The sequence below is a fragment of the Erythrolamprus reginae genome, chromosome Z (assembly GCF_031021105.1).
Source record: "Erythrolamprus reginae isolate rEryReg1 chromosome Z, rEryReg1.hap1, whole genome shotgun sequence".
Classification (NCBI taxonomy): Eukaryota; Metazoa; Chordata; class Lepidosauria; order Squamata; family Dipsadidae; genus Erythrolamprus; species Erythrolamprus reginae.
In genome coordinates, this window is record NC_091963.1 from 147,430,906 (window position 1) to 147,443,990 (window position 13,085).

The 13,085-nt window shown below is 40.9% G+C and overlaps 2 protein-coding genes across 2 annotated transcripts in view; both read right to left on the reverse strand.

The window, feature by feature from the left end:
- The window catches only part of LOC139175781 (myosin-6-like), a 79,234-nt gene that overhangs the window by 65,470 nt on the left and 679 nt on the right, over nt 1–13,085 (reverse strand). Inside the window, exons 2-8 of the mRNA XM_070767064.1 lie at nt 10,593–10,736; nt 9,490–9,646; nt 8,515–8,542; nt 8,253–8,361; nt 5,405–5,497; nt 3,865–3,928; nt 419–517 (exon numbers count right to left, since the gene is read on the reverse strand). Coding sequence (XP_070623165.1) covers nt 419–517; nt 3,865–3,928; nt 5,405–5,497; nt 8,253–8,361; nt 8,515–8,542; nt 9,490–9,646; nt 10,593–10,736 — 694 coding nt within the window. The remainder of the gene's footprint in view (nt 1–418; nt 518–3,864; nt 3,929–5,404; nt 5,498–8,252; nt 8,362–8,514; nt 8,543–9,489; nt 9,647–10,592; nt 10,737–13,085) is intronic.
- On the reverse strand, nt 11,403–11,966 carry LOC139175789 (guanine nucleotide exchange factor subunit RIC1-like; the record flags this gene model as incomplete). Its single annotated transcript, XM_070767079.1, has 1 exon — nt 11,403–11,966. A coding segment is annotated over one exon (564 nt), but the record flags the coding sequence as incomplete, so codon positions are not given.

A 13,085-nucleotide genomic window follows, 5' to 3' on the forward strand; every position in this document is an offset into this window, starting at 1 on the left:
TATGTTTGTGTGTATGTTTGGTTTTACTATAAGGGTTTTTAGTTGTTTTATTAATTGGATTGTTACATGCTGTTTTTTTATCATTGTTGTTAGCCGCCCCGAGTCTGCGGAGAGGGGCGGCATACAAATCCATTAAATAATAATAATAATAACCAGTAGTAAAGGGTTAGAACCCACTACTGACCAAGGAGATGATGCAACCATCGTTAAGTCGTTAACTGTCGTTAAGTCGTTAACCGCCTTGAGATCCTTTGTTCAGTGCTCATTGTAACTTTCAAAAGTCACTAGATGGATGTTTGTAAATCTCTATAACCCCCCTCCCTCCGCAAAAAAACCCCATTTGAATCCATCAGGAGAAGAGCGGCCTAGAAATCTAAAAAAATAAAATCAATCAATCAATAAATAAAATAAAACTTGCCCAGAAGTTCTGGCTTCTTGTTGGACAAAATCTGATAGAAGATGTGGTAATTTCTCTCAGATTTCAGCTGAAAAATCACCCGAGACTTCTCTAAGAGATCTAAAAAAAAAAAAAAAGGGAGAAAGAGAGAAAAGAGAAATAAAATGGAGGATATGTAAACATGAAAAGAAGAGGAAGAAGGAGAAAAACAAAAACAAAAGACTGAAGGAGATTGGAATGAGATACAAAGAGCTTCATTAATATATAATAAAGATGGCGGGGGGGGGGAGCATCGGTCAACAAAAGGGCTCAAGTGATGGATGAAAAATTTGGAGAGGGAAGTTAAAGGTTGGATGGAAAGATGGACGGATGAGGGTTTTATTGAGTTCAAGGTGATTCCTGGTTAGCTGGTGCCCCTCGTCTTAATCGCCTCTGGGAATAATGGATAGCCCTTCCGGTGACCTCGCTGACCTCATCCATCCGTCTTCTCTGCTGCCTCCCTTCCTCTTCTTCTGAGTCTTTCTATTTTCTAGTGTATAAATCAGTTTTGCTCAGGTTTGTCCCAAGGGTGCGGGTTTTTCTTTAATCAAAAGGCAACTGGACTTTCTGGGATTATTATTTTTTTTTTAAAGACGTTTCGCTTCTCCTCCAAGAAGCTTCTTCAAGTCTGACTGGATGGTGGGAAATGGAAGGATTTAGGTCAGAGCTGAAGAAGAATGGAATAGAATAGAATAGAAAATAGAGTAGGGTAGAAAAGAATAGAATAGAAAAGAAAATAGAGTAGAATAGGATAGGATGGAATGGAATAGAATAGAATAGAAAATAGAGTATGGTGGAATAGAGTAGAGTAGAATAGAAAATAGTGTAGGGTAGAATAGAGTAGAGTAGAAAAGAAAATAGAGGAGAGGAGAGGAGAGTAGAATAAGATAGGATGGAATGGAATGGAAGAGAATAGAATATAGAGTAGGGTAGAATAGAGTAGAAAAGAAAATAGAGGAGAGGAGAGGAGAATAGGATAGGATGGAATGGAATAGAATAGAAGATAGAGTAGGGTGGAATAGAGTAGAGTAGAGTAAAATAGAATATAGAGTAGGGTAGAATAGAGTAGAAAAGAAAATAGAGGAGAGGAGAATAGGATGGAATGGAATGGAATGGAATGGAAGAGAATAGAATATAGAGTAGGGTAGAATAGAGTAGAAAAGAAAATAGAGGAGAGGAGAATAGGATAGGATGGAATGGAATAGAATAGAATAGAATAGAAGATAGAGTAGGGTGGAATAGAGTAGAGTAGAGTAAAATAGAATATAGAGTAGGGTAGAATAGAGTAAAAAAGAAAATAGAGGAGAGGAGAATAGGATAGGATGGAATGGAATGGAAGAGAATAGAATATAGAGTAGGGTAGAATAGAGTAGAAAAAAAAATAGAGGAGGAGAGGAGAGGAGAATAGGATGGAATGGAATGGAAGAGAATAGAATATAGAGTAGGGTAGAATAGAGTAGAAAAGAAAATAGAGGAGAGGAGAGGAGAATAGGATAGGATGGAATGGAATAGAATAGAAGATAGAGTAGGGTGGAATAGAGTAGAGTAGAGTAAAATAGAATATAGAGTAGGGTAGAATAGAGTAGAAAAGAAAATAGAGGAGAGGAGAATAGGATAGGATGGAATGGAATGGAATGGAATGGAAGAGAATAGAATATAGAGTAGGGTAGAATAGAGTAGAAAAGAAAATAGAGGAGAGGAGAATAGGATAGGATGGAATGGAATAGAATAGAATAGAATAGAATAGAAGATAGAGTAGGGTGGAATAGAGTAGAGTAGAGTAAAATAGAATATAGAGTAGGGTAGAATAGAGTAGAAAAGAAAATAGAGGAGAGGAGAATAGGATAGGATGGAATGGAATGGAAGAGAATAGAATATAGAGTAGGGTAGAATAGAGTAGAAAAAAAAATAGAGGAGGAGAGGAGAGGAGAATAGGATGGAATGGAATGGAAGAGAATAGAATATAGAGTAGGGTAGAATAGAGTAGAAAAGAAAATAGAGGAGAGGAGAATAGGATAGGATGGAATGGAATGTAAGAGAATAGAATATAGAGTAGGGTAGAATAGAGTAGAAAAGAAAATAGAAGAGAGGAGAGGAGAATAGGATAGGATGGAATGGAATGGAATAGAATAGAATATAGAGTAGGGTAGAATAGAGTAGAAAAGAAAATAGAGGAGAGGAGAATAGGATAGGATGGAATGGAATGGAAGAGAATAGAATATAGAGTAGGGTAAAATAGAGTAGAAAAGAAAATAGAGGAGAGGAGAATAGGATAGGATGGAATGGAAGAGAATAGAATATAGAGTAGGGTAGAATAGAATAGAAAAGAAAATAGAGGAGGAGAGGAGAATAGGATGGAATGGAATGGAAGAGAATAGAATATAGAGTAGGGTAGAATAGAGTAGAAAAGAAAATAGAGGAGAGGAGAATAGGATAGGATGGAATGGAATGGAAGAGAATAGAATATAGAGTAGGGTAGAATAGAGTAGAAAAGAAAATAGAGGAGAGGAGAATAGGATAGGATAGGATGGAATGGAATGGAAGAGAATAGAATATAGAGTAGGGTAGAATAGAGTAGAAAAGAAAATAGAGGAGAGGAGAATAGGATAGGATGGAATGGAATGGAAGAGAATAGAATATAGAGTAGGGTAGAATAGAGTAGAAAAGAAAATAGAGGAGAGGAGAATAGGATAGGATGGAATGGAATGGAAGAGAATAGAATATAGAGTAGGGTAGAATAGAGTAGAAAAGAAAATAGAGGAGAGGAGAATAGGATAGGATGGAATGGAATGGAAGAGAATAGAATATAGAGTAGGGTAGAATAGAGTAGAAAAGAAAATAGAAGAGAGGAGAGGAGAATAGGATAGGATGGAATGGAATGGAAGAGAATAGAATATAGAGTAGAGTAGAATAGAATAGAGTAGAAAAGAAAATAGACGAGAGGAGAGGAGAATAGGATAGGATGGAATGGAATGGAATGGAAGAGAATAGAATATAGAGTAGTGTAGAATAGAGTAGAGTAAAATAGAATAGAAAAGAAAATAGAGAAAAGTATAGAATAGAATAGAAAATAGAATAGAATAGAACAGAACAGGAAGGGACTTTGGAGATCTTCTAGTCTTGCCCCTTGCTCAAGCAAGAGAACTTAAACAATTTCAGCGAAGTGACTGCCCAGTCTTTTCTTAAAAACCTCCAATATGAAGCACCCACAATTTCCAGTGGCAAGCTGTTCCAGTGGTTAATTGTCTTCGCTGTTAAGAAGTTTCTCCTTAATTCCAGGTTGCTGCTTTCTTTGATTAGTTTCCAACTAGCATCAATGGGTTGGTTAGGAGGCTCTATTGGTTAGGAAGGCTTTAGACTGGACATTGGGCAGGGAAAGAAGATGGACAGATGGATAAATAGAACTTTTATTACCAAGGTGGACTTACACGTCTCAATATCCGCGGAGGCCAACTTGCCTGTTGCCCCAAAATGAATTCGGATGAATTTACCCTAGGTAGAAATAAGAGTGTAAAGAGGGGGTGCAGTGGCCTAGAGGTGGATCTCTTGTCTCATAATTAATAAGCTGTGATTTCAATCCTTGAATGGTAGCTAAATGAATTGTTGTAAGTCGAGGACGATCTGTACCATGTTTCCCAAAATTAAGACCTTGTTGCCATGCACCTGTTGTGGTTAGCTCTGGCCCAGCTCCTGCCCCAAGGACTGTGGGTGTGGGGGAGACATCCACATGCTGCAGGCCAGTTTTGCTCCCGGTGGAATGTGCTGATGAAGGCTCCTCTGACCAAGAAGACATGAGTGACAGGGAGGAGGAGAGTGTGGCAGACAGCTCAGAAGGAGATCAATTATCTAGCTCCTCCTTGGATTCGAAACAAAAGTTAATGATACAGCCACGCATGCGGAGAGCGATGCATAGGCAGCAACAACTGAGAGATTATTATGAAAGAAAATGAGGCCACCTGTGGTTGGGTGGGGCTGTGGTCATTAGTGAGGCTGCTATAAAGAGCAGCCTGTGGGTTTGGCCATTGTGGAGGATTATCTGATCGTTGTGTTTCGTGCCTGCCTTGCTGACTTCGACCTTGGTGTGTTGCTTTTTCCCCGCTTTGAAACTAAAGCAGAGCAAAGGGTGTTTCACTTTGTGAAAGAAGAAGGACTGTGAATTGCCTCACAGCTGCAAGCTAAGTATCTCAGAACTGATAAGGGACTTGTACAAATTACCAGTTTGTTTGGAGACTAGTGCTCTTTGCTACACCAAAAGAGGGCTTAGTTTAAGTGAATTTTCATTATAAAGAACATAGTTTTGAATTTTCAAACGTGTGTGTGTCTGAAATTTGTACCTGTGAATTTTCGGGAGGAGTCTACCAGAGAGCCCGACAGAACAGCACCCAAAAGCCTGATCGGGCTTATTACTAGGGGTTGTCTTATTTTGGCAGGAAACAGGGTATTATGGGATGGACTGATGGCCTCTGCAACAGAGGTGGGTTCCTTCCAGTTCAGACCAGTTTGCCCAAACTGGTAGCAAACCACTAATGACGCCACAATGACGTAATGGAACTGAATTAGTTGGAACTAATTTGGTTGGTCCATGGGTGCCGTTATCTGTAGTTTTGAATATTTTTTTTAAAAAAATTGGGGAGATTTTTTCCCCTGTTTTTTTTTTCTTCTGTGAATGTGCAGAAGCCAAGTTTCTGACACTGTGCATATGTCACCATTTTGTTTTCGGGTTTTTTTGAGGGGGGGGGTGGATTTTATTGTGCCATGCAGCATGGGAGGAAGCAAACCAGCAGCCAGGTAAGTTAAAACCCACCCCCTGCTCTGCAACATGGCTGCCCATTCAAGGTTGACCTAACCTTGCAGAGCAGGAAGACGAATGAGATCTCTTCCATCTTAATGCCCCGCCCCCAAGTGATTCTAGAATGGCTTCTGTATATCCTTCTTACTCAAATCCAACTTTAGATTTGGAGCACTCACAAAACGAGAAGAATTGTCGTTCCTCAAAGTTTTGGCATTGCCGAAGGCCTCCAAAGCAGGGTTGGCTTGGATAATTTGATCTTCCAACGTCCCCTAAAGAGGAACCAAAGAGATAATAATAATGTTATTAATAATAATAATAATAATAATAATAATAATAATAATAATAATAATAATAATATTTTTAAAAAATGAGCAAGCAAAACTACTGTGGGACTTCAGACTGACCGAATTCTGAAGCATAACACACCAGACATTGTGATCATGGAGAAAAAGAAAGTATGGATCATCGACATCGCAATCCCAGGGGACAGCAGAATTGAGGAGAAGCAGCTAGAGAAATTAGTGAAATACGAAGATCTAAAAATCGAGCTGCAACGACTCTGGCATAAGCCAGTGAAAGTGGTCCCACTGGTACTTGGCACGCTGGGCGCAGTGCCAAAGGATCTCAGCGGACATTTGAAAACCATCGGAATTGACAAAATCTCCATCTGTCAATTGCAAAAGGCCGCTTTACTGGGATCGGCAAACATAATTCGCCGCTACATCACGCAGTCCTAGGTGCTTGGGAAGGGCCCGACTGGTGATGAAATACGAAATCCAGCATAGTGATCTCGTTTGCTGTGTTGTACTGACATAATAATAATAATAATAATAATAATAATAATAATAATAATAATAATAGTGCTGTCCCCAGAGACAGAGATAGTTGGACTGTATTTAGGCATGTTTCTTTAAGATATTGTATTAGGAAATTGCACTCTGGGTAATGTAGTTTACATGTGACCACATTTGTGTATTCCTATTGGCTCTGACTCAGGTAATTGGAGAGAACATTCTAGTGGGTCTTTTGTCTTACACTCACTAAGCCAGCCAGCATGTAGATGCTACACCTAGAGCTGGGGTCAATTCAACCTCTTTTTACCTGCACAATGGGAAGGATTATACTGCAGAAGAATCGCATCATAACTGTGAGTTATTGTGAGAATTCCTGCAATAAAATGATCTGTGATATCTTGTTGTGCTGAGTTATCTAACTGGGAAAAGTTGAGCTTATACCAGAACAGTAAAAAGAGGTTGTAAAAAGGGGCAGTAAAAAGAGGGGAAATTCATGTCCCCTGGCACAGCTGCAAGCCTTCAAAGCAATCACTGCTGCCTTAAAGAAGTAATCAGCCTACTAAAAAAGATTAAACCTCCCTTTGGCTCCCTGCAAACTTAATAGCCTGAAAGAGGTCTGACCCTCTTCTGATGACCAGAAGCCTTAAATTCTCATCCTGAGGGTGCTGCATGCGATGTTACTGCCTTCTGAAGCCTTAAGAATAAGAGAAAAGAAATGCCCCCCACTTCTTTCCCCCAGTTACTGCCTTGGAAAAGTATTGCTCTAATCTGTTCAGCATAAGGGAAGAAGGGGGGCATGTTTGCATTTAAAGGCTATTGTTTTTGCCTTTTTCAACTATTTGTGGATCTCCAAACTCAGAGTTTTTGCCTCTCTCCATAACACTAACTAAGAAGCCTTTATTAAAGTTATGCCTGAGAATTGAATGCTTGTTCTAGAAAACAGCACATGGCTCCCTTTAGACAAAGGAATTAAAGGGCCAGTGCACCTAAGCCATTACTAGCAAACGGCGCCATCTACTGGTTGAAGTGGAAATCCACTTGAATACGCCCAAGCCATAGCAAAAAAGCAGCGCCATCTGGTGGCCACACTTTGAATCTCAGTTAAAATACGCCAAAGATTAGAATACACTCGCCGCCTCCCTCTACTGGCCACCAGCTGAATTTTGCTAAGGCTTGGGCGTATTCAAGTGGATTTCCACTTCAACCAGTAGATGGCGCCGTTTCTTAGTAAAGGCTTAGGTGCACTGGCCCTTTAATTCCTTAATATTAACCGCTCCAAACTTGACTGTAAAAAATACAACTTCAGTAAATGACTTGTCGAAGTGTGGAACTCATTGCTGGACTCTGTAGTGTCATCCCCAAACCCCCAACACTTTACCCTTAGACTATCCATGGTTGACCTCTCCTGAGGTCAGTAAGGGGCGTACATAAGTGCACCAATGTGCCTTCCGTCCTGTGTCCTATTGCTCTCCGATATCTCCTATACCATTCTTCTTTCCTATATTTATTCTATTCTTTCACTGATATATTTTATTCCTATTTCTTCTCTTCTTTTCTTTCTTAGATATATTTTACTATGAGTATCTCCTGTATAACCTTCATTATATATTTACTATATGTATACCCAATATAACTCTCATTGTGCAATGGACAAAATCAATCAATCAATCAATAAAAAGTTGATGCTCTCCAGATGTTAAGCTACTAACCATAGCTAAACATATACCTGGAGAAGCAGATTGGAGAATATTATCTATCTTTATCTCTCTCTACCTATCTCTCTCTCTCTCTCTCTTGCATTTATATGCCACTCACTCCGAAACAGACACTGATCCACTAACAACAGTTGTAAATACAATACAAATAAAAAGAGCAATAAAAACATTGATAAAATCTGCAATACCATAAAAAGTACTATATCAAAAAAACAACAACCCCACCATGCGTACTAACAGTCAATCCTAATTCCAGGCCTGCTGGAAAAGCCAGGTCTTCACGTTTTTCTGGAAGACTGGTAGAGAGAAGATAATGCAAATCTCTGGGGGCAATTGGTTCCACAGGGTCGGAGCCACCACAGAGAAGGCTCTTCCCCAAAGTCCTGCCAACCAACATTGGTTGGAGGACGGGACCAACAGAAGGCCAACTCTGTGGGCTCTTACTGGCTGCAGTGAGGTATGAGGTAGGAGGCGGTCCCGTAACTGTTGAACCCCAAAACCAGAATAACAATTACCTTGGGGGAGTTGGCAGCCTCCTTTTTGCGGTCCCCAATGGCAGCGATGCTCGCAAAGTATTGGATGACCCGTTTCGTGTTGACCGTTTTCCCAGCACCGGATTCTCCACTGAAAAGGAGACAGAATGAGGTGTGTGTGTGTGTGTATGTGTTTGTGTGAGTGTGTGTGCAAGGGAACTTAGTAGCTTTCATCAATATTTTCTAAGCCATCCCATCCTACAGCTTTTAAAACTTTGAGGAGAAGGTGCATATTAATACTCACGTGATAAGGATAGATTGGTTTTCTCGATCTGAAAGAAAATATCAAAATATCAAAAAGGGCTCAGAGCGGAGCCAAATTTGACAATTCGTTGTCATCTTTAACAATGAATGGGTAGCTGAGGAGGTGGGCTGCTTCATTCAGAATGGGTTCTCCTGAACTCCTTGTTCTGATTCTGCGCAGTTTGCAGAACCGGTAAATTGGACCACTGGTTAACACCCCTCCGCCTGTTTTGGGGCCTTTTTTGAGGTAAAAAATGACCTGCGCAGTTTGGAGAACCGGTAAATCGGACCATCGGTTAACACCCCTCCGCTTGTTTTGGGACCTTTTTTGAGGTAAAAAATGACCTGAAAAAGGCACAAAAAACCCAGGCTGAAAACAGCCTGAAAAACAAGGCATTTTCCAGGCCATTTTCCAAGCCAATTTTAGGCTGAAAATGGCCCCCCAAACAGCCTGAGGAGGAGGAAGAGGAGGAGGATGAAGAAGATGCAATGATTTAACAATGCAGAATCTCTTATTGTATTTATTGTATTATTGTTTTTGCAAAAGAGACTGGAAAATAATAAATTCTATTTTTAAAAAAGAAGAGCTGTGCGTGTTTATATGTGTACATACATATACAGTTTATATAGTAGATAATGTACATTTTTGTGGGCCTGTGTGTAATATGTATGTACATATATGGCATATATACATAGAATTAAATAGCATATTTTGGATGTTCAGTAATAGTACACAGATAGGGAAATTGTATCTCTTTGAAGCGAGGAGAAGTCAGGCACCCTAACTCTAGCGCAAACCCTTGACGTGAGTCACCTTTAAGCCAGTCACATGATCTTTAAGCTACCCCCAATCACATGATCGTCAAGCCACTCCCACCTGGTCACATGCCTGGCAAGCCACACCCACAAAATAAGGCACACCCACAGAATGGGAGTAAAAAATTTTGCAGTCCTTCACTGGATTGAAGCTTCTTACCTGTCAACATGTATTGATACGCGTTGTCGGAGATGGAGAAAATATGGGGAGGGGCTTCACTTCTCTTTTTTCCCCTATAGGCAGCCACGACCTCAGCGTCGTAGACGGGGAGCCATTTGTATGGGTTGACCGTCACACAGAAAAGGCCAGAATACGTCTGGGAAGGAGAAAAGACCAAAAAACCCCACGAAATGTTCACTCAAAATTGCATGATTCAGAGCATTTTTTTTGGGGGGGGGGGAATTGGAATTGCTCAGCTTCCTCCAAACCTGATATTTTCCACACGGGGGTGAGGGGTGAACTTCATCTCCCAGAATTCCCAGCTGTGGCAAATTCCTTGACCAGCAGTGGCAAATTTGAATTCATGGTGGGACGCATCAAGGTTGTGTTTTACCTTGGGGGGGAGGCGTGGTAAGGGCGGGCTTGACCAGTTTGGCAGCTGTGGTGTCCAAGTGCTAAAGGAAGACTTCCTCAGACCCTCACTCACTCTCAATATAATCCCCTCCCTCCCTCTTTCCTTTAATCCCTTCCTTCCTTCCTTCCTTCTTTCCTTCCTTCCTTCCTTCTTTCCTTCCTTCCTTCCTTCTTTCCTTCCTTCCTTCCTTCCTTCCTTCTTTCCTTCCTTCTTTCCTTCTTTCCTTTCTTCCTTCCTTCTTTCTTTCCTTCTTTCCTTCTTTCCTTCCTTCCTTCTTTCCTTCCTTCCTTCTTTCCTCCCTTCCTTCCTTCTTTCCTTTCCTTCTTTCCTTCCTTCCTTCCTTCTTTCCTTCTTTCCTTCCTTCCTTCCTTCTTTCCTTCTTTTCTTTCTTCCTTCCTTCTTTCCTTCTTTCCTTCCTTCCTTCTTTCCTTCCTTCCTTCCTTCCATTCTCCCCCCTTCCTTTTCTTCTTTTCCCTTCCCTCTTCATTCTCTTTTCTTCTTCCTTCCCCTCTTCCCTTCTTTTTCTTTCTTTGCTCTCTTCCCCTCTTTCACCTTTGGGAGCAATCCAGATGGCTGAGAATCTCCACATACGACATCGACAAAGATTACTGGCGGTCGGGAGAGGTGTTTGCTTTGGGAAGAAAATAAATCCTGATTTCCAGTGGGCCCCCACCATATCTTTACTCACATAGATCATCCAGGAGGCGTAGCGCTCCTTCAGGTTGTACAGCACCGCCGGTTCGTGGAGAAAGGTCAGCATCGCCATGTCCTCGATCTTGTCAAATTTGGGCGGGTTCTGCTGGTGGACGTCGGCCTCCCTCACCGTCACGGTCTGAAAAAAGGTTCGGGGAGAAGGAATGGAGGTTGGCCGGGTGTAGCGGACAGTGAAAATGATGTCGGTAAATAGGAGGAAGAGCCGCAGGTGAGGCAGTGATCAGATAAGAGACATCATGCCAGAAATAAGTTTATTTCCGAAGGTAATATTACAATGCAAGTAAATGGTTTGTAATTGTAACGATAGGAAAGGCTGATGTAAGCCATAATAACCATGTAATCATGGGTTTGCTAAACGTGCTGCAATTTGATTGGCTGTAACCTATATAAGGAGAAACACTCTTGCATGGGTGTGGTTTGCTACAGAGTGGTTTGTTATAGTAGAGAGTGGTTTCTTATAGAGTGGTTTGTGCTGGGTGGTTTGAAGTTAGTGGTTAGTAAGCTGGGTGGTTTGAAGTTAGTGGTTAGTAAGCTTACGCCTTTCGTAAGCTTCTTAAAACCCACCTCTGCCGCCAGGCATGGGGGAACTGAGATATTCTTTCCCCCTAGGCCTTTACAATTTACGCATGGTATGTTTGTTTGTTTGTATGTATGTTTGGTTTTATAATAAAGGGTGGGGTTTTTTTGGTTGTTTTAGTATTGGATTGTTACATGCTGTTTTTTATCACTGTTGTTAGCCGGCCCGAGTCTACGGAGAGGGGCGGCATACAAATCCAATAGATAGATAGATAGATAGATAGATAGATAGATAGATAGATAGATAGATAGATAGATAGATAGATAGATAGATAGATAGATAGATAGATAGATAGATAGATAGATATAGATTATGGATAGATAGATAGATAGATAGATAGATAGATAGATAGATAGATAGATAGATAGATAGATAGATATAGATGATGGATGGATAGATAGATAGATAGATAGATAGATATAGATGATGGATAGATAGATAGATATAGATGATGGATAGATAGATAGATAGATAGATAGATAGATAGATAGATAGATAGATAGATAGATAGATAGATAGATAGATATAGATGATGGATAGATAGATAGATAGATAGATAGATAGATGGATGGATGGATGGATGGATGGATGGATGGATGGATGGATGGATGGATAGATAGATAGATAGATATAGATGATGGATGGATAGATAGATAGATAGATAGATAGATATAGATGATGGATAGATAGATAGATAGATAGATAGATAGATATAAATGATGGATAGATGATAGATAGATAGATAGATAGATAGATAGATAGATAGATAGATAGATAGATAGATAGATAGATAGATAGTGCCGAGTGGTTGCAGTGGTAGATATAATAAGAGTTATACGAAAGTATTGTGGATAGTTCGTTATAGTGGTTAAATGTAAAAGTGATAGTTTATTTAGAGAAGCATTTTGACAAGAAAAAAAAATTTTTTTACAAGAAAGCCTTCTGCAGTGTTTTTTCATTGAAGACTTCAATTAGGTATACAGTGATCCCTCATTTTTTGTGGGGGATGCATTCCAAGACCACCCGTGAAAAACTAATTTCCGCGAAGTAGAGGAAATATTTTTTTAATGTATTTGGACTTTTCAAATCCTCCCTGTATTGTTAACAATCCACCGCTGCTGACCGCTGAGAGAGACCGGCTTCTCTCAGCGGTCAGCAGTGGTGGTAGTGGCTTTCTGTAGTCGGGCAGCAGTGGACAATCTTCAAAGAGTTGAGAAACATCCACGAACTGGAGGACAAGACAAGACAAGCCTTTCCCGTGATGCGCGGGCTGAAGGAAGCCACCGCTGCAATTCCCCCCCCCCCCAGACACACACGAACCGTCCCTGCCCCGGCGTTCTAAGGCACGAGGCCTCTGCTGGGAATGGGGATGGAGGGGGGGCACAGTAATCACCATGAATACAGTATTTTGGACATTCAACTTTCACGGTTTTCCTGGATTTTCCTTCATTATCTGCGATATAGCGGCCATAAGCCCCCTTTGAAAAAACCCGTGAAGTAGCAAATCTGCGAAAGATGAACCGTGAAGTACGGTGGCTACTTGGTGGATTAACTTCTGCATGTGCAAGACTCTCCCCCAATACATCACAGCCAGGCAGGGGTTGCCACTGCTGCTACCAGTGCACTGTCCGTGCAGCTTCGGATCTCTGGCATGTGTACGTGCGTGTCGTGGCAAGTCAAATCTTAGGACACGTTTGCGAGTGAGATTTCGGTGATTTTCGTTTATATTTTTGCTTCCATGCATGTCAACCAGCTGTGCTCCACTGCCACCCTTCTCTTGGGACCAGCTGTTCCACATAGAAACATAGAAGTCTGACAGCAGAAAAAGACCTCATGGTCCATCTAGTCTGCCCTTATACTAGTTTATCCCAGGCATGTTTAAATTCAGTT